General features: G+C 35.0%; 1 protein-coding gene across 2 annotated transcripts in view; it reads left to right on the top strand.

Annotated features, from left to right (window-relative positions):
• The window catches only part of stac (SH3 and cysteine rich domain), a 34701-nt gene extending 16090 nt beyond the window's left edge, over positions 1-18611 (top strand). For both annotated transcript variants that reach the window (XM_073817744.1, XM_073817743.1), the window contains 9 exons: positions 2864-2964; positions 6703-6784; positions 6904-7010; positions 8004-8085; positions 8731-8798; positions 11789-11883; positions 12924-12975; positions 15266-15403; positions 15497-18611. In XM_073817744.1, the coding sequence (XP_073673845.1) occupies positions 2864-2964; positions 6703-6784; positions 6904-7010; positions 8004-8085; positions 8731-8798; positions 11789-11883; positions 12924-12975; positions 15266-15403; positions 15497-15595 (824 nt within the window). In that variant the 3' untranslated portion in view covers positions 15596-18611. The remainder of the gene's footprint in view (positions 1-2863; positions 2965-6702; positions 6785-6903; positions 7011-8003; positions 8086-8730; positions 8799-11788; positions 11884-12923; positions 12976-15265; positions 15404-15496) is intronic.
• Positions 18612-18901: the final 290 nt, after the last annotated feature.

Below are 18901 nucleotides of genomic sequence, written 5' to 3'. Positions count from 1 at the left end.
GTTTATGACTCCCTTGTTTGTCCTGTACAGTTTAACTGCTTGCTGATCTTCAGAAAAATCCTTCAGGTCCCACAAATTATTTGGTTTTTCAGCATTTTTGTGTATTTGAACCCTTTCCAACAATGACTATATGATTTTGAGATCAATCTTTTCACACTGAGGACAACTGAGGGAATCATATGCAACTATTACAGAAGTTTTAAACACTCACTGATGCTTCAGAAGGAGAAACAATGCATTAAGAGCCGGGGGTGAAAACTTTTAGAATTTGAAGATCAGTGTAAATTTAACTGATTTTATCTTCTGGAAAACATGTAAGTATCTTCTGTAGCTACTGGAAGGCAGTACTAAATGGAAAATATATGATATTTAGGCAAAATAAGAAAAATGTACACATCTTCATTCTGTTAAAAAGTTTACACCCCTGGCTCTTAATACATTGTTTTTCCTTCTGTAGCATCAGTGAGCAATTAAACCTTCTGTAATAGTTGCATATGAGTGAAAAGATGGATCTCGAATTCATACAGTCATTGTTGGAAAGGGTTCAAATATGCAACAAAAAGACAAAAGAATTTGTGGGACCTGAAGGATTTTTCTGAAGAACAGTGGGCAGTTCAGGACAAACAAAGGGACTCATGAACAACTATCACTAACTATCACTGAATCATTCAGGTAGCAACACAGTATTAAGAATCAAGTGTATGTAAACTTTTGAAAAGGGTCATTTTTGGTAAATTCAACTTATTTTCTCTTGTGGACTATATGCAAACATCTTTTATGTGAAATATCTCATTCAGGTCAGTACTAAATAAAAAATAGTATGCATTTTGTATGATCCCTCTTATTTTGGTAAAATAATTCACATTTTGCAGATTCTGCCATGTGTATGTGAACTTTTGACCTCAACTGTAAATATGTACCACCCTGAGAATGGACTCTGTGGGTTTCTACTGGTAATTGGTCGCCTTCTATTGGTGGCTTGTTAAAACCACTAAATCCTGATGGAATATGTCCCGAAACACACTACAGGAAATCATTTATTAGTGGTTTTAATGGTTAAAAGTCGATGGGTTGTAATGGTATTTGTAGTGGAAAACTATTAGAATTTCTGTGAGGGTTTCTATTGTTTTTTTCAGCAGGGATTTTATGGCACAAGAGTGTTGTTGTTACTGGAGGATGCAGAGAAAGGATGTTATAACATGCTCTCTTTGGTTGATTTATTTTAGCATTTTGTTTACATTTTGTTTGCAGTTTGATTGATAGAACTTTTACAGTTAGAGATTTACAGCTTGTGGATTTATGACTTATATTGAGGAGATCTCGCTTTCAAGTGAACTCATATATTATGTACAAATATTGATATCTGGCAAAGCATACATGTATAGCTTTCTTCTATAGTTCTTTCTTCTTCATTCTTCCTTCCTCCAAGTGTCTGAATCAATAAAACGTGTCTCTGAATGCATGTTCTGAGCATCAGGTGTGGTGATATCAAATTCTGAAACTAAGCAAATATACGAGTATGTTTCTTGTCAGAGAATAAGGGTGCTGTTTTATTAGATGGATTCTTGTACGTTTGTTCTCAAAGTTGACGCTTTGCTCTCGTTTGTCTTCAGCTGTTTCTGTTCAGCTTAGCATTAACACCTGCATTTTCCCGTTTCCAGTACTACCTACAAGTGTGAATTCTGCAAGTGTTTCTGGGACTGTGAAGCCATAATTTATTGATCCATGTATAAGGGATGTTCTTTTTAGGCAAAAGAAAAGTAGGCCAGAATGATGACCAGCAATCTGAACACTTGCAGTATTGCACCCCCACACTCTTAAAAATAAATGTTCTTTATTGGCATCTGTGGTTCCATGAAGAACCTTCAAAATCATTGTGCAAAAGGATATTTTTATTGGGAAAACATTCTTCAGATAACTCAAATGTTCTTCACACTAAGATAAAAATTTGCTTTTGGAAACCTTTATTTTTAAGAGTGTTTAATAACCCTTCAATAAGTATTTTCAAAGCATTTATATGGAATTTCATGTTAAACTGCTAATTAAAGAATTTACTTCCAGAATAAATATTTCCTGATAATTTACTCACCCCCATGTCATCCAAGATTTTTTTTTGGTCTTCAATCATAAACAAATTATGGTTTTTGAGGAAAACATTCCAGGATTTTTTTCCAATGGTGACCAACAGGTTAAAGGTCCATATTGCAGTTTCAATACAGCTTCAAAATGCTCTACACAACCCTAGCTGAGGAATAAGGGGAAAAAGGGGGAAGAAAAAACACAAATTTATATACTTTTTAACCACAAATGCTCGTCTTGCACTAACTCAACTTCATGCATTACGTAATCGAAAGTACTGACCCAGTGTTTAAGAAGCGAACATGCAAAAAAAAGTCAAACACCCTTAAAAAAAAAAAGATAAAACAACATTGTTGGACAATTTTGTTGGGATCGAGTAGAGCCCTTTTAAGCTGCAATAAAACTGCAATTTGGACCTTTGGTGAACCTATTGGTCCCCATTGAAGTCCACTATATGGACAAAAATCCTATAATGTCTTTTCGACCAAGAAAAGAAAGACATAAACATCTTTGATGACATGGGGGTGAGTAAATTATCAGGACATTTGTATTCTGGAAGTGAACTAATCATTTAAGAGTGAACAAACTATTGCTCTTGATAATAAAATTTCCCAGCAAACCTGCACATGTGGGAATTTTCAACTCTGTCCTGTATTTATTGATCACTTTCTGTTGTTTGGCAGTAATATAACACTGTTTTGTACAAATAGCCTTTATGTTCAATAAGTTTGCTCTCAGAAGACTTTTAAACCTGATAATAACTGAATATGATCTTAACTGCTAGGCACCAATGCTAAGCTGGGCCTCCGGTGCAAAGCCTGCAAGATGGGCATCCACCACAAGTGCCTGGATCGAGTTGGACTGCAGAGATGCATGGGGAAATTGGTGAGATATTTTGACTTTTAAATGAATTGACTGTTTGTTCCCTCACTTTGTTTGTTTTTGTTGATATTTGATTACACTTGGAAATCAAATGTGAAACCAAACAAGTATTCAGTGTTTATGCTCATTTGTTGATCGGGTTGGCCAATGTTTGTTTATCATATAAAAAAGGCTTATAACAGATAATGTTGCAAAGAAAACCCTTTCCAGTCTCCAATCATGGAGAAACCAACTAGTTCATACTTATAATTTGCAATATCACTTTCCCGGTGTTGCTCTCTGGCAGTAGGTGAAGATTTGTAGTGTAAGTGTTAAGATATGTTACTCCTCACAGTGTTATTTTCGGTGGTTTGAAGGTGTGATTCATCAGTCTGTCTTTTCCTTCCGTGAATTTATGTGTGAGTATGAATGTTAATGATTCTCTGGTGTGTACTAGAGAAAGTGAGAGAGAAGAAAGATGGGATAGTTGATACAGGATATCAAGATGCATCTATCATGTAAACACCTCTGTGCTTTACTCCGGGGACCCACGAGTCACAACTCTCATGGGATATTCACACGCCCCCTCCCCACACACAGGACAAAAATGGCGAAAAGGAAAAAGAGTGCTAAAATTTCCATGGCTTTTCCCATGGCTTCAGCGAAATACTGGAGTGAGTCAGGTTTCTCAGAGAATGATTGAGTGACCTTGAAAACGAGTTCAGCTTTTTAAAAAACCTATTCTCGTGTAGAAATAAGTCATAATGCTGTTGTAGCATCGCTCAAATAATAGATTAGATTAATACTGAAATATTTATATATGTGCAGAATTTACATTTTTTTAAATACACATACATAATACCGTTCAAGGGTTTGGGGTCTGTAAGAATTTTTTAAAACACAGTAAAACTATAAAATGTAATGACAGTTTTAAATAACTGTTTTCTATTTTAATGTGACCCTGGACCACAAAACCAGTCTTAAGTAGAACAGGTATATTTGTAGCAATAGCCAAAAAGACATTGTATGGGGCAAATATATAGATTTTTCTTTTATGCCAAAAATCATTAGGATATTAAGTAAAGATCATGTTCCATGATGATATTTTTAACATTTCCTATCGTAAATATTTTAAAACTTCGTTTTTGATTAGTAATATGCATTGCTAAGAACTTAATTTGGATAAATTTAAAAGCGATTTTCTCAATATTTAGATTTTTTTGCACCCTTAGATTCCAGATTTCCAAAAAGTTGCATTTTGATCAAATATTGTCCTATCCTAACAAACCATACATTAGTGGAAAGCTTATTTATTCAGCTTTCAGGTGATTTATAAATCTCAATTTTGAAAACTTGACCCTTATGACTGTTTTGTGGTCCTGGGTCACATTTTAAAATGTAATTTATTTCTGAGATGGCAAAGTTAAATTTTCAGCATCATTATTCCAGTCTTCAGGGTCACATGATCCTTCAGAAATCATTCTAATACGCTGATTTGATGCTCAAGAAGCATTTTTTTTATCTTTGTGTTGCTTAGTTTTGTGGAACCTGTCATACATTTTATTTTTTAGGATTCTTTGATGAATAGAAAATATATAAGAACAGTATATATTTGACATAAAATCTTTTGTAACAAAGTAAAATGAATTAATTCTGTCATCAATTACTCACCCTCATGTCGTTCCAAACCTGTAAGTTCATTTTTGGAAATATTTTTAAAAACATTTTGATGAAATAGTGCCATTGCTGTCTATGCAGGGTCAGAAAGCTCTCAGATTTGATATAAATTATCTTAATTTGTTATCTGAAGATGAACTAAGTAATTAATGACAGAATTTCTATTTTTGGGTGAACTATCCCTTTAAGTTGCACATCACAATGAATACAATTGTTGATTGAGAGTTAACCCAGTTACTGTTTACAATAAAACACTACAAAATCAACTTTGGAAGCAAAAAACAACAGAGCTAGAGTAGAATGGCCTCTGGCCAGCGTTTTTTATTCTTAGAACCCAGATTCTAGTACTATACTACGAGATCATCAACACAGGAAGTGGAAAAAAATGCTGTGCCGGTGCTTCAGACTGAGATGACAAGTCTCCCGATGATGTAGTGGGCTCTCACAGATGGAAAATATAGCTGTGGGGGGTCAGGATTAAAAAGAGAACAACTCCCCACAGGATTCGGCTCTAATTCCACTTTTGCTCTAAAGTGGACAAATTGCTATTTTTACACTCTGTTTATTTCTCTTGGCTTGTCTGATCAGTGAGAACCTTTGAGCTACGAGTGCTTTTCAGAGAAGAGTGCTTTACTAGCAGCATGACATGAACTGAGTCCTGATTGTTAGTCAACCATTAAAACTCCCATTACGTGCGAGTGAACATCGCATGGTGTAGCTATTATTGTTCTTTTAGTTGATTAAGCAAATTAATCACATGGAAGTTTTTCGCTTGAGTCACTTGGGTATTTTAGGCCGCTCCTAGACACTGTGCACTTTTGTTAAATGAATTTATTAGCATGTACTTCAGCGGTGAACATGCCTCTTCTCCAATGAGCTCTTGTGACGTACTAGAGAGCTTCTATTTGGGTTCAAGTGGTACTTAAATTAGTCCCCAACCCCAGTCATGGCTAACGAAGATGTCTTCAAAGCAGATTTGTGATGCTGATGGGGTAGACACCCTGCCTGGACTCAACACAGCCAATACAAATAAGGGCATAGTGAGCCAAGCTTCTTTCTTAGGGCTGTGTTTGAGTGCTACTGGTTGCTAATTATGCCATAGGAGCTTGTTTGTTGATTGCTTTGAATCACTGAATCTCAGTGTAAACATATATCTTAGTTATTTACAAAATGAATACAATGAAGTGATATTTACATAATTTACATTCATATGCATGAATGACAATATATAATAAACAGCAAAATTTGTGAACTACACTGTAAGTTTTCCCCAGTTTCAACTTAACTTAAGTTTAGAAATCAACTTAAATCAACTTAAAACTACAAGTCATTTCAACTCTCGACAATAAAATTAGTTAAAATGACTTGTACTTTGAAGTTGATTTAACTTAAAATTAAGGCAGCTGATGAACTTAAGTTTTTAAGTTGAAACTGGTGAAAACTTTTTACAGTGTATTTATGTACTTTCTGTTATTACTACAGCATTTTAAAGAAGTTCACTTCCAGAATGAAAAGTTCCTAAAAATGTACTCACCCTCATGTTATCCAAGATGTTCATGTCTGTCTTTCTTTCTTCAGTCACAAAGAAATTATGTTTTTGAGTAAAAATATTCCAGGATTTTTCTCCATATGGTGGACTTCAATGGGGATCAATAGGTTGAAGGTCCAAACTGCAGTTTCAATGCAGCTTCAAAGGGCTCTACACGATCCCAGCTGAAGAAAAAGAGTCTTATCTAGTGAAACAATCCATCCAAAAAAAAAAACTTTATATATATATATATAGCCACAAATGCTCATCTTGCACTAGTCTGCAATGTGCATGCGCATCTTCACATGTTACGTAATCATGTTAGAAAGGTCATGGGCCTTCACAGTTCATAGTTCATAAATTGACCCTTATGACTGGTTTTGTGGTCCAGGGTCCCATATTTAATTCCCTTATTTACCGTGAATAGATATTGTGTTTTTATTTGTTTCATGTTTTACAGGCTCCCATCTGGATAAAAAAAAAATGCCATTGGAAATCAATTCTGGGTATAAAAAGTGAAATAATGAAATCCACTGATCTTGTTTGTGTGATTGCAGCCCAAAGGTTTTCGGAGATACTCTAGCTCCCCTCTGCTGATTCAGGAACAGTTTGGCTGCATTAGGGAGGTGATGCCTATTGGTGAGCAACATGCAACATTTATTTATTTGTTTACTTTTGCACAATATGTCATAGCATCACCAGCCTGATCATCCTGTTCACTGATATTTTGTAGTATTTTGACGCATCTTCTGTCCTAGCCTGTGGCAGTAAAGTGGACCCGGTGTATGAGACTCTGAGGTTTGGAACCTCTCTGGCACAAAAGAACAAGCGGACAAGTGGATCGGAGTCACCACAGAGAAACTCTGTAAGAAACACTTGTTTAGTGCAACCCCATTTTTCATGCCTGTTCAAAAATTATTCTGATTAGTGTTTCTAAATAAATAGTTTAAAATCTAATTTTAAACAGTGTTATTGTTTACAAAAGTTTTTGTGTGTGTGAGAGAGAGAGAGAGACTGATCATAGTTAACATGCATCCATCATTTACCTGCAGGCAATCTGCTTATGTTTAGGCTTTTAACAAGATTGATAATGAATTTTAATGTGTGTTTGCATGGCTGCTTATGTAGAGAGTGAAGCACTCATGGTAAAAATGGTGATGATTGTAATGATTAATTCAATAAAACACTCAAGACAATTCAATTTAATCTCCTTGAGCTGTTTTCTGCTCGAGTCTTAATTCAGGTTCATTATTTTCTCTCTACGCAAGACTTTTTTTTTTTTTTTGTTCTTCTACTAGAGGCGTTAGCAGGGATGCAGTTTTGGCAAACAGAAGTCTGTTATAAAACAAGAATGTTATTACTATGTTATTTATAACAACACCCTTGTCATTTACACTCAATTTTAATGCTTGAGTACAAAAAAAAGTTTAAAGTTGGTCATATCTGTGTGTGCATGTGAATCTTTAAACCATCTAATGTGCAGTTACTATGGTTGTAAGGGAATCTAAGGGGCCCAGATGTAATGTTTTACTGCTTGAAACAAACACAGGCACACACACACCCTGGAAGGAAGTGATGGTCAGCTTCAGATAATGCCTCTCTAAAGCAAATATGACCAAAAAAGGGAGAGAATAAGATGAAAGAGAGAGAATAGACAGAGGACACAACATGACAGAACGAAGCCAGGATGAAATAAATCAAATCATTTGCGAAAGAAAGATAAGTTTGTATGGTATTTAATAGATGTAAATCTCTGAATAATAAGCAGTTCACATTATTCTTTTCATGTTTAACAGACAAAGACGTTTCTGAGGACGTGTTTGTGAGAGAATTCATGTGTGTTTATTCATTTGTTCAGACCAGTGATGTGGCTCAGGTACCAGAAGAAAAGGCGGCCCACAGCAGTCGAGCTCAGCTTACCAGGAAACCCAGTGACAACGGTAAGAACATGCAGACAGAAAGTGTATAACTTATCATGTGACAAACAAACAAACCAAAAATCCATGTTTGTTATGTAAAAAAAAACTAATTTTATTTAAGCTTCCCTGAGCAATCTAAGATGGATAATAAGGATTGAAATTACCATCAAAAGCACTATTTATTGTTAAAGTATGCCTAAAATCACCCCAGCTATGATAAAACTGACCCACAGAAACTGCTCATGTGAATCTGATCATCTATGCCACAATCCTCCTTTCAACTACAAACTGCCGGCTTGTGATCAAACATATTGTTCACACTTATTAACGCTTTAGATAACATAATACACTGTATTAGAAAGATTGTGATAAAGTATCAAGGAGATGAATGGTCTTGATCAGGTTGGCCTTCAGTTCAGCAAACTGACCTCAGCTTCAGTGAATTCATGTGTGCTGGGAAGAGAGACGGAAATGTATTCTCTGGTGCCACATAGGTGCCAGCGTGACCGAGAAACTGTGGTATTTTTGGGTAATTAATCCAGCACTCGGAACAATTGCCCACTACAACCGCTTCATTAATTCAACCTCATGCAATGAAAAGAAAACAAGCAAGCCACGATCAACAGTTTTTACTCATTGATTTTTTTTTTGTGTTGTTTGTTTTAGTTTTTACACCCCTGGAGAATGGAACAGAACATTTTCATATTGCTGAAAGAAAATCAGAAGAATCACCTGTAAGTATCACAACATCTTTCTTTAAACACTTTGTATAAGATTCATAATGTTTCTTAAAGGGTTAGTTCACCCAAAAAAGAAAATTCTGTCATTATTTACTTGAGTAAATTTTGGGGGTAACTAGTACTTTGAGTATATTTAAAGATAGGTACTTTTACTCAAGTACATTTATAGTGAAAAAACTTTACTTTTACTTAGCTACATTTGATGGCGTTCCTACATTACTGTCCTCAGAAACGTGTCGTTGGAATTTTCATTTCATGTCTGATAAAACTGCGTTAATGCTGGTTTGTGTACAGCTGTTACTATGGAAACCGTAATATTTCAGTGCTCCTAAAGCTAGGGCTGTTCGATTCCGAAAATTTTGGAATCGATTCCGATTCTGATTCCTGATTCTGTAATCGATTGGAATCGATTCCAAGAATCGATTCCTCACTGTTGTTTTCGATTCTTTTTCGATTCTTGTTGTTTAGATTGGAGGAAGCTAATTTTGCAATGAATGCAGGATGTAAAGGTCGTATAAAGTTACCTTCTTATAATATTCAGCTTCAATTGTAAAAAAACAAAACAAAAAAAAAAATTATATATATAGCTATATTTTCTGTAGCTCTGACTGATTTCAGATTGTAATTTTGTATGCATTGCCCAGGAAATTAGTCATAACCCACAGCTCAGCAGTGGACATGCATTTGTTGCATGAATAAAACAAGACATGACGTGTATAAAATGACAAAATTAGCAAACTATACACTGAAACAAATCAACAGAACTTTAACCACACTGATATAAGAGCTCGTGGCGTAGCTGTCAATCAGATGCGCTCTCGGCCACTGATACGTGCTCTTTGCGTTTTCTTTCAGAGTTATCATTGGCTGATAGAAAGATTAAAAATAGCATTTATTTAAGATGTAAATAAGATCAAGACACATCATGATCTATTCTGTCGTGTAGCGCTCAAAATTGTGTACAACATGAGACAGTTCTCCCGTAGAATAACATCTGAATCGTTTTTTGAACTGGTTCATTTAAATGATCTACGCGAACGAATCTTTTCGTGTAAATGAATCAGACTATAATAACTATTAGCGAGCAAGAGTTAAATTAATGGGTGCTTCTCAAACGGAAGGCTGCATCCTTAAACTCGGACGAGTTTAGTAATGAGCCGTTGTATTAAGTTTATTTTCGTCAATCGACGATTGATGACTTGCAGCCGTAATATGCAGCCTTCATGGAATGCAGCCTTCCGTTTAAGAGTTAAGTTTTATTGAACTGAAAACGGCTCTGAATGAGGAGTCGATTCCCCTTTAGAGGATCGATTCCAAACGTTGGAATCGACTCTCGATTCTCAATGCCTCGGAATCGAGGAATCGATTCTTTTTGGAATCGATTCCCAGCCCTACCTAAAGCGCCCCCTCCTGACAGAGAATGAATTTTTCATGTCCAATATGTCCAAATTTTTTTCAGCTGTTTATGGTCAAATAATTGCAATTATCGACCCATGTTTTTATGGAGCAAACACAGAGTTGTAAATGTAAAAAGTTAAGGTGCCTTCTAAAAATCTAAACAAGTACAGTAATATTTATGTTTTAAATAAATATAATAAATTATAAACTCAATTTATCCCTTTTAATGTTATAAAGGATGAAATGCCATAGTGTAACATATTTTGTTTTTGTGTGAAACTGTATCTGAATTTGAAATCTTGCCATTTTATGGCTTAATATTCTACTTTACATCGTCCAATCCCATTACTGTTTATTTTACTTTTGCAGATCTTAAAAAGGGTTATGAATTGCTTTAAATTAATATTTAAAAATTCTGCAGATACACTAAATGAAATAAATATAATGAAATAAAATGACTTCCTTGATATTTGTTTATATTTGTGTATTAAAAACATTTTTTATTAGACTCCTATCTGATTTTCTATATAAAAAAAAAGGTCTTTTTTTTATTTGGGCTAGTTAAATTAATTTTCGGGCTACCAAAATCTGAAGAGTACCTGCCTGAAGGGCTACCAGAAATTTTGAAATATTAAACAGATGTTAGAGAAAGAGAAATGTTAAATAAGAAAAGTTAGTTTTTCCATAAAATGAATAAATTACATTTTTAAAATATATTAAAATAGAAAACAGTTATTTTAAATATGAATAATATCTTCATAATATTACTGACTTGTTTGTTTCCTTCTGAAAATAAACCTTTTTTTATTTTCTGCTGTGAGACAGAGGTCATGATATTTTTTTAAGCCAGAGGGAAATGATTCTTTTTATAATGATGCTTAGTCAGAATTTTAATTGTGTTTTGTCGATTCTTTCTGACATTGATAAGAGGCAGCTAGCTTCACTTTATTCACTCATGATTCAGAGTCAGGGTTTAATCACATCTGAACTATTCTTAGGCTAGTTGAATGTGTGTGCGTCTGCTTGCACTCACAATTTCCCAGGAGCTGGTGGAAAAAGTCCAAATTTAAGTAACACCCCCACCGTAGCCAATATTTAAATCCCTGAAATGTTTGGATTACGGAATCAATCTTTATTTAACTATAACTATATCTTCCTGCCTAATATTTTATTAATGTTCAAAATATTGGCCTTTAATTGCATTATTTAAAAAGCAAAAACATGCAATAAATTCAAAGTAATTCTTCCTTCAAAGGAATTCTATTTTTTACGTAAAAGCTTGTATTTATAACTTAGAAATATAAATTAAGAAATATCACTGGAGTAAAGAGAGTAACCAGCCCTGCTTTAGCCCTGATATATAAAATTCTCAGCCTATCATGAACCTTTTGACCTAATACAGTATAAGTAAACCAGATATTCAGTAAAAAGGAATGCTTATTCAAATACAAACCTTCCCTTAAATATAATCTCATGTAAACTTGTTGGTAGATGTTCAAACATGGCTTCAGCATCATTTCTTTTGATTTGTGATGTAATTTATAATAGTCTTTTCCTGTTTATGTCTCTGTATATTCAATCCATAGTCAAACAGAGAGCTGAAGAGGGACCCTCTACAGCTAAATACATATGTGGCTTTGTTCGAATTTACCCCCCAAGACAACCAAGACCTAGAAATGAGGTGAGAACAATACATTTTCAGCTTATAAAAGACACAAGCTGCTGTTTTATTCTTTTTCTATATTTATTTTGTGGCATCAATAGCAGATAATAGTATTTTACTTGGCAACCGCTATAATGAGTTCACACTGATACACACACACAGAGCAGTACTAAGTTATTCAGTGCCACGGCTAGTTTGAGACTTCAAACCTGTATCATGTGATCATTTCCCTATTCCCACCCAATCTTTCCTCAACAAGATATGCAATTAGTTGTCATAGGGAGGCTCTTGGCTGTCTGCTGGACAACGGTCAGCTCAGGGTTTCTTAATATGCAGAGCACATACTGTGTGCACGCTCTTGTATAAACATGAATATTGATGGCAACATGTTTTCAAATTTTTAGCTTGTCAGTTTTCTGCTTGGACTGCTTTTATATTGTTTCTGTTAAATAAACGTTTGCTTAAATAGATGCTGACCTTGCGATTAAGGTTTGGTCACACTGGGCTTTGAGATTGCAAAAATACTTCAGCTTTTGCTATGATTATGGCAGAAGGACCGGGTTTCTGTTTTAGTAATACATTAGAAATAACATAATGATAAATTAATAAAAGTGAGCAGTTTGTATTTTTATGTAACTGGTTATATTCTTCGTAACAGGCTGAACATGGACATACAGTGCTGTTAATATCCAGCATTATAAAGTTAAAAGTCCATGAACAGCTTGGTCTGGTACTGGTAGATTATGACTGCTGTGTTATTGTCCCTGCTGACACTGATTTGGATTGCACACACATTTCCTGTTACAATCATTTCTTTTGGTTCTTTTGATTCTCAGAACCTCAGCTGGAAGCTGAGACTGCAGATGACTGTTGACTTTGAATCCTTTTTCAGGCGCGGTTTCATTCTGGCTTCATGTAATGGAATGAAGCTATCGCAGATTTCAGAAGAGCCTCATCAAAGCTTTCAATCATACATGAATTCAAAAAATTAATTTTCATACTATTGAAAGGGGATGTAATGTCTTAATTTGCCCTAATGCGTTCCTTTCTCCCTGCAGACCTGGAGATCGAATAATCCTGGCAGATGATTCCAATGATGACTGGTGGAAGGTACAATTTTTATTACAGATTTGCAGACTGTTTGATGAAAAAAGACTTTAATGGTTAATCTTTGATTCTCTCCAAAATGGGATTTTTTTACACTACTAGTGAAAAGTTTTTGGGATGGTAAGATTTTTAATATTTTTTTTTTAAAGAAGTCTTTTCTGCTCACCAAGCCTGCATTTATTTGATCCAAAATATACAACAAAAGCAGTAATATTATGATATAGTTTTACTATTTAAAATAACATTACTATTTTAAAAATGTAATTTATTCCTGTGAACAAAGCTACATTTTATTTTTGGGGGAAAAGAATTATAGAAATTAAAGGTTTAATTTAGCAAGGATGATTTAAATTGATCAAAAGTGATGATAAAGACATTTGAAATATTACGAAAGATATCTATTTCAGATAAATAAATAACATTTTAAAATATATTCAAATAGAAAACAGTTATTTTACATGGTACAAAATATTTCAACATGTTTCTGATTTTGCTGTACTTTGGATCAAATAAATGCAGGCTTGGTGAGCAGAAGAGACCTAATGTTAATGTTTATTGTTCAAAACGTTTTGACTGGTAGTGTACACTATTAAAGGCTGGAAAACACTGCGCAACCAACTTTGTAAATGGTTATAGATAAAAACTGGGCATCACACACTATAAACGACTGAGAATCACACATTACCAGACTTTAGACATTCTGAACACAACACCAAAAGTGTTGGTTCAAAAATAACAGACAGTTTGATAGCCTTAATTAAGATTTTTTTTTTTTATCAAATCTGAGAGCTTTCTCACCCTCCACAGACAGCAAGGGTCCTACTACAGTCAAGGTCCAGAAAGGTACCAAGAACATTGACAAAATATTTTTCCTGTAGCTTCGTAAAATTGCAGTTGAGCCACTGATGTAAACTCTATTTTAATGACGTCCTACGTTTCTGTGCCTTGACTGTGGTAAAACACTTGCTGTCTATGGAGGGTCAGAAAGCTTTCGGATTTCATAGAAAATATCTTAATTTCTTAATTTAATAGAAAGAATTTTCTTTGGGTTAACTATCCCTTTCATTTAATGATTTAAAACAACAGTGCTCACATGTAGTAATTTATGAACACATAAAAAGCAATACATAAATCTACATTATGTTTTTGTCATTTATAGCGCTATAATATTGCATGTGACTCAGGACCACAAAACCAGTCTTAAGTAGCACCAAAAATACTTTTTATAGGTCGAAATGATGATTTTTCTTTTATGCCAAAAATAATTAGGATATTAAGTAAAGATCATGTTCCATGAAGATATTTTATAAATTTCCTACCATAACATAATTTTTGATTAGTAATATCCATTGCTAAGAACTTCATTTGGACAACTTTTAAGGTTATTTACTTTTTTTTTTGCACACCTTTTCAAGTAGTTGTATCTCGGCCAAATATTGCCCTATCCTAACAAACCATACATCAATGAATTATTATTCAGTTTCAAAATTGACCCTTATGACTGGTTTTGTGGTCTAAGGTCACATATAATAGATGTAATAAATGATATTCAATGGAGTACAACATCAATACATGGCCAACTTGATAGGTTGGCTTCTTTGAAGTATTTCAAAATGTAATACATAGAAATTCTTAGTGATAAATCAAAAGCAGAAAATGTGAAAACTATTTTCAATGCTCGCCCAAGCAATTACAAATTTATGAGGACTGAAGCTTTCAAGCTAAAAAAAGGACACAAAAGCACCATAAAAAATAAATGAAGTCTGTATGTATTTTATGGTACATGTGTGCCGTATTCCATCCCAAGGTGCTGTATGATGGCTTTGTGTTAGAAACAGACCAACATTTATCTCAAATGGTGTATTTTAAAGGGATAGTTCACCCGAATATTACAATTCTGTCATTGATTACTCACCTTCATGTCGTTCAAAGCTTGTAAGACCTTTGTTTAGCTTCGAAACAAAAATTAAGATATTTACAATAAAAATCCAAGAGCTTTCTGACCCGGCATAGACAGCAACGATACTACCATATTCAAGGCCCACAAATATAGTCATTAATTGTATGAAGTGGTAGTTGCGTTTCTGTCTATGGAGGTTCGGAAAGCTCCCGGATTTCATCAAAAATATCTTGATTTGTGTTGAGAAGATAAACGAAGGTCTTACAGGTTTGGAATATCATGAGAATGAGTAATTAGTGACAGAAATTTCATTTTTTTCCCTTAACTATCCCTTGAAGATGATTGTCTGTGGGTTTAGATTTTTGTTCTTCTGTATTTTGTTAAAAATTCCAGGGTGTGATTGACGATAGGATAGGTTATTTCCCAGCATCCTTTGCACATCAGGTGAGGGCGGGCGACAGGGTGTTCAGATGTAACCGAACCTTTATTGGCTGTAAGGAGCAAGGGCAGACCACCCTGAAGGAGGGACAAGTGAGTACACTTGAGCACTTGCTGTAGTATCGAATAATCTCTGACTTGGATTCTCTCCATCTTGATAATTCTGCTGTGTCAACACACTTTCAGATTTGCGTCAGCGGTGAGGATGAACACAATGGCTTCATCAGAGTAGCCAGTGGGAAAAAGAGAGGATTCGTGCCCTGTGACGTCCTGGAGAATATATGAAGTGAAAGATCACAGAGAAGAGATGGTTAACTTAAAGAAAAGGAAACATGTTCCAGGGCGATGACTCCAGCGCTGCCTCTGTGACTGTTTGAATGATCTCTGAATCCACCTGTAGGGTGACCAGACACTGTAGGGTTGGCCAGGAGGCATCAGAACAGCCCTGTTCTAAACCCCTGTCTCCCTCAGTGACAAAGGAAGAATGTACTGTGGCTCCAAAGAGTATTTGGACATCTAAGTTGCACCTAAAAATGTCTAGATTTAATTTAATTAACTAACAAAACCAAACCATCTGCAAACAAATGAGCCAGAGCTTTTCTCAGAACTAGAGTTTTTTTGATCCCCTGCTGATTTTGTATGTTTGCCCACTGACGAAGAAATTACCAGTCTATTATTTTAATGTTTGGTTCATTTAAGCGGAGAGAGACAAAATAACAACAACAAAAATCTGAAAAACGCATTTCAAAAAGGTATAAATTGATTTGCATTTTAATGAGTGAAATAAGTATTTGACCCCTTCGCAAAACATTACTTGGTGGCAAAATCTATTTGGCAATCATAGAGGTCAGACGTTTCTTGCCACCAGGGTTGCACACATCTAAGGAGGGATTTTGTCCCACTTCTTTTTGCAGATCCTCTCCAAGTCATTAAGGTTTCGAGGCTGACGTTTGGCAACTTGAACCTTCAGCTCCCTCCACAGATTTTCTATGGGATTAAGGTCTGGAAACTGGCTAGGCCACTCCAGTACCTCAACATGCTTCTTCTTGAGCCACTTCTTTGTTGCTTTGGCCAGATGTTGGGTCATTGTCATGCTGAAATACCCATCCACGACCCATTTTTAATGGACTGGCTGAGGGCAGGAGGTTCTCTCCTAAGATTTAACAGTACATGGCTCGGTCCATCGTCCTTTTGTTGCAGTGCAGTTGTCACCCTCAAAGCATTATTATTTTACCTCCACGTTTGATGGTGGGGATTGTGTTTTTGGAGTCAAAGGCAGCATTTCTCCTCCTCCAAACACGGCGAGTTAAGTTGATGCCAAAGAACTTGATTTTGGTCTTTAACCCACTTTCACCCAGTTCTCCTCTGACTCACTCAGTTGTTCATTGGGCCTGTACATGTCCTTTCTTGACTAGGGGGACCTTGCGGGCACTGCAGGAGTTTAGTCCTTCAGTTCCGTAGTGTGTTACCAATTGTTTTTTTGGTGACTATGGTCCTAGCTGCCCTAAGATCATTGACAAGATCCTTCCATGTAGTTCTTGGCTGATTCCTCACTGTTTTCATGATCAATGAAACTCTAGAGGTGAGATCTTGCATGGAGCTCCAGAGTGAGGGAGATTGACAGTTATTTTGTGTTTCTTACCTTTGCGAATAATCGCACTAACTGTTGTCACCTTCTTGCCAAGCTGCTTGGCGATGGTCTTGTAGTCCATTCCAGCCTTGCGTAGGTCTACAATCTTGTCTCTGACATCCTTGGACAGCTCTTTGGTCTTTGCCATGGTGGAGAGTTTGGAATCTGATTGACTGATTGCTTTTGTGGACAGGTATCTTTTATACAGGTAACAAGCTTTAAGAGAGTGCTCCTATTCTCAGCTCGTTATCTGTATAAAAGACACCTGGGAGCAAGAAATCTTGCTGATAGGGCTAACCTGGTGGCCAACTACAAGAAATGTCTGACCTCTGTGATTGCCACCAGGTTCTAAGTCATGTTTTGTGAAGGGGTCAAATACCTATTTCACTCTTTAAAATGCAAATAAATTTTTAGCTTTTTTGAAATGCATTTTTCTGTTGTTATTCTGTCTCTCACTGTTCAAATAAACCTACCATTAAAATTATAGACTGATCATTTCTTTGTCAGTGGGTAAATGTACAAAATCAGCAGGGGAGCTAATTTTTTTCCTCACTGTAAGTTGCAGTAGTCAATCCAAAAATAGTGCAAAAATAATTTTCCTTTTGTAGCTTTTTTAATGTGAAGTCCTGTATTACCCAAGGGGGTAAATGATTTTGATATCTAATCATTTTCTAAGTCTAGCTTAAATGTCCAAATACTTCTTGGGGCCATTGTATTTGTGTTTCATTAACTGCTGAATGTCAGTGTCATGTTTTCTTTTCTCATCTGAGAGAATTCTTTTTTTCTGTATTTAATTTATTGAATGTTAGTGTAGAGGGTCGTCAACCACAGCACTTTTCACTATCAACTATTCAGTATAGCATCAAAACTCACATTCTTTTGAAATATCTTAATTGTTAAGACACATATTTAATGCTTCATATATTTCCATAAAATCCAACACCTGTCTAATGCTATGTAATAAAAGTTCTTTTTTCCCAGCCATTCTTTTCAATAAATGAGCAGGTGTATTTTGTTGTTCATAATACTTTAGACAATTACTTTTAATTGAACTTCCACTCCCAAACTGTTATTTTCCACTCATTCTTCTGAGAACAGATGTTAGGTTTTCAGATGTAAAGTGTTTTCAGATGTTAATCCAAATTCAAAGCAGAACACACATTTCATGATCAAACACACTCCACAGGCTGTGATTAAAGCATGTGGACAAGGGTTTCAGCAAACACATCTTTGTTTTTGATGTCCTAGTGTGTTCTAATGTCTCTCGAACATATGGTATGTGCTACATGTCATCTGTACTAATTATCTTTTATTAAGCGTTTTATTTTTGAAAAAGATTGATTTTGAATTTTGAATATTAAAAAGCTAAATGAAGCAGATATATGTATTGCTACACCAGGTATGACTAAAGATGATTACAGTAAAGATTTTTAAATTAATGTTTTTTATTATTTATTTCAGTCTAGTCATGGAAGAATAGGCATTGTGTTTTGTCCATTTAAATGATGCATAATCTCTGTCTCTTGATAAGATGTCTCATAAATATAATTTAACTCATCTTGTCTAGTCTTTTGATAATATTGAGCTAAATGAAGCTGGCTTATTAGACAGCATTATTATATTGCTGTGTATATACTTTATGTACAGAATTAAAGTTTATTTATTGATCTATTTGTTGTCCTATGCATTTGTTTGTTTAAAGAGGAGATCACATGTCCCATAAGAAAATGCAGGTGTTTTGTTGTTGGATGTAAAAGTGAACATTAGAGTTTTCATTTTCACCCTACATCAGAGCCACTGTAGACGCAGTAGTTTTTTTTTTTTTTTTTTTTTTTTTTGTCACCGCCAAATACACCTACTTTCCTTTAAAGAGCAAGTCATATGCTTTTTAAAAAAAAAAAAAAAAAGTGTCCGAATATTGTGTTGAAGTCCCCTACAACATGTTTAAATGCTAAGGTCAG

The sequence above is a fragment of the Garra rufa genome, chromosome 14 (genome assembly GCF_049309525.1).
Source record: "Garra rufa chromosome 14, GarRuf1.0, whole genome shotgun sequence".
Classification (NCBI taxonomy): domain Eukaryota; kingdom Metazoa; phylum Chordata; class Actinopteri; order Cypriniformes; family Cyprinidae; genus Garra; species Garra rufa.
Note: the sequence above shows the minus strand (reverse complement) of the source record. Positions and strands in the feature narration are given on the sequence as shown.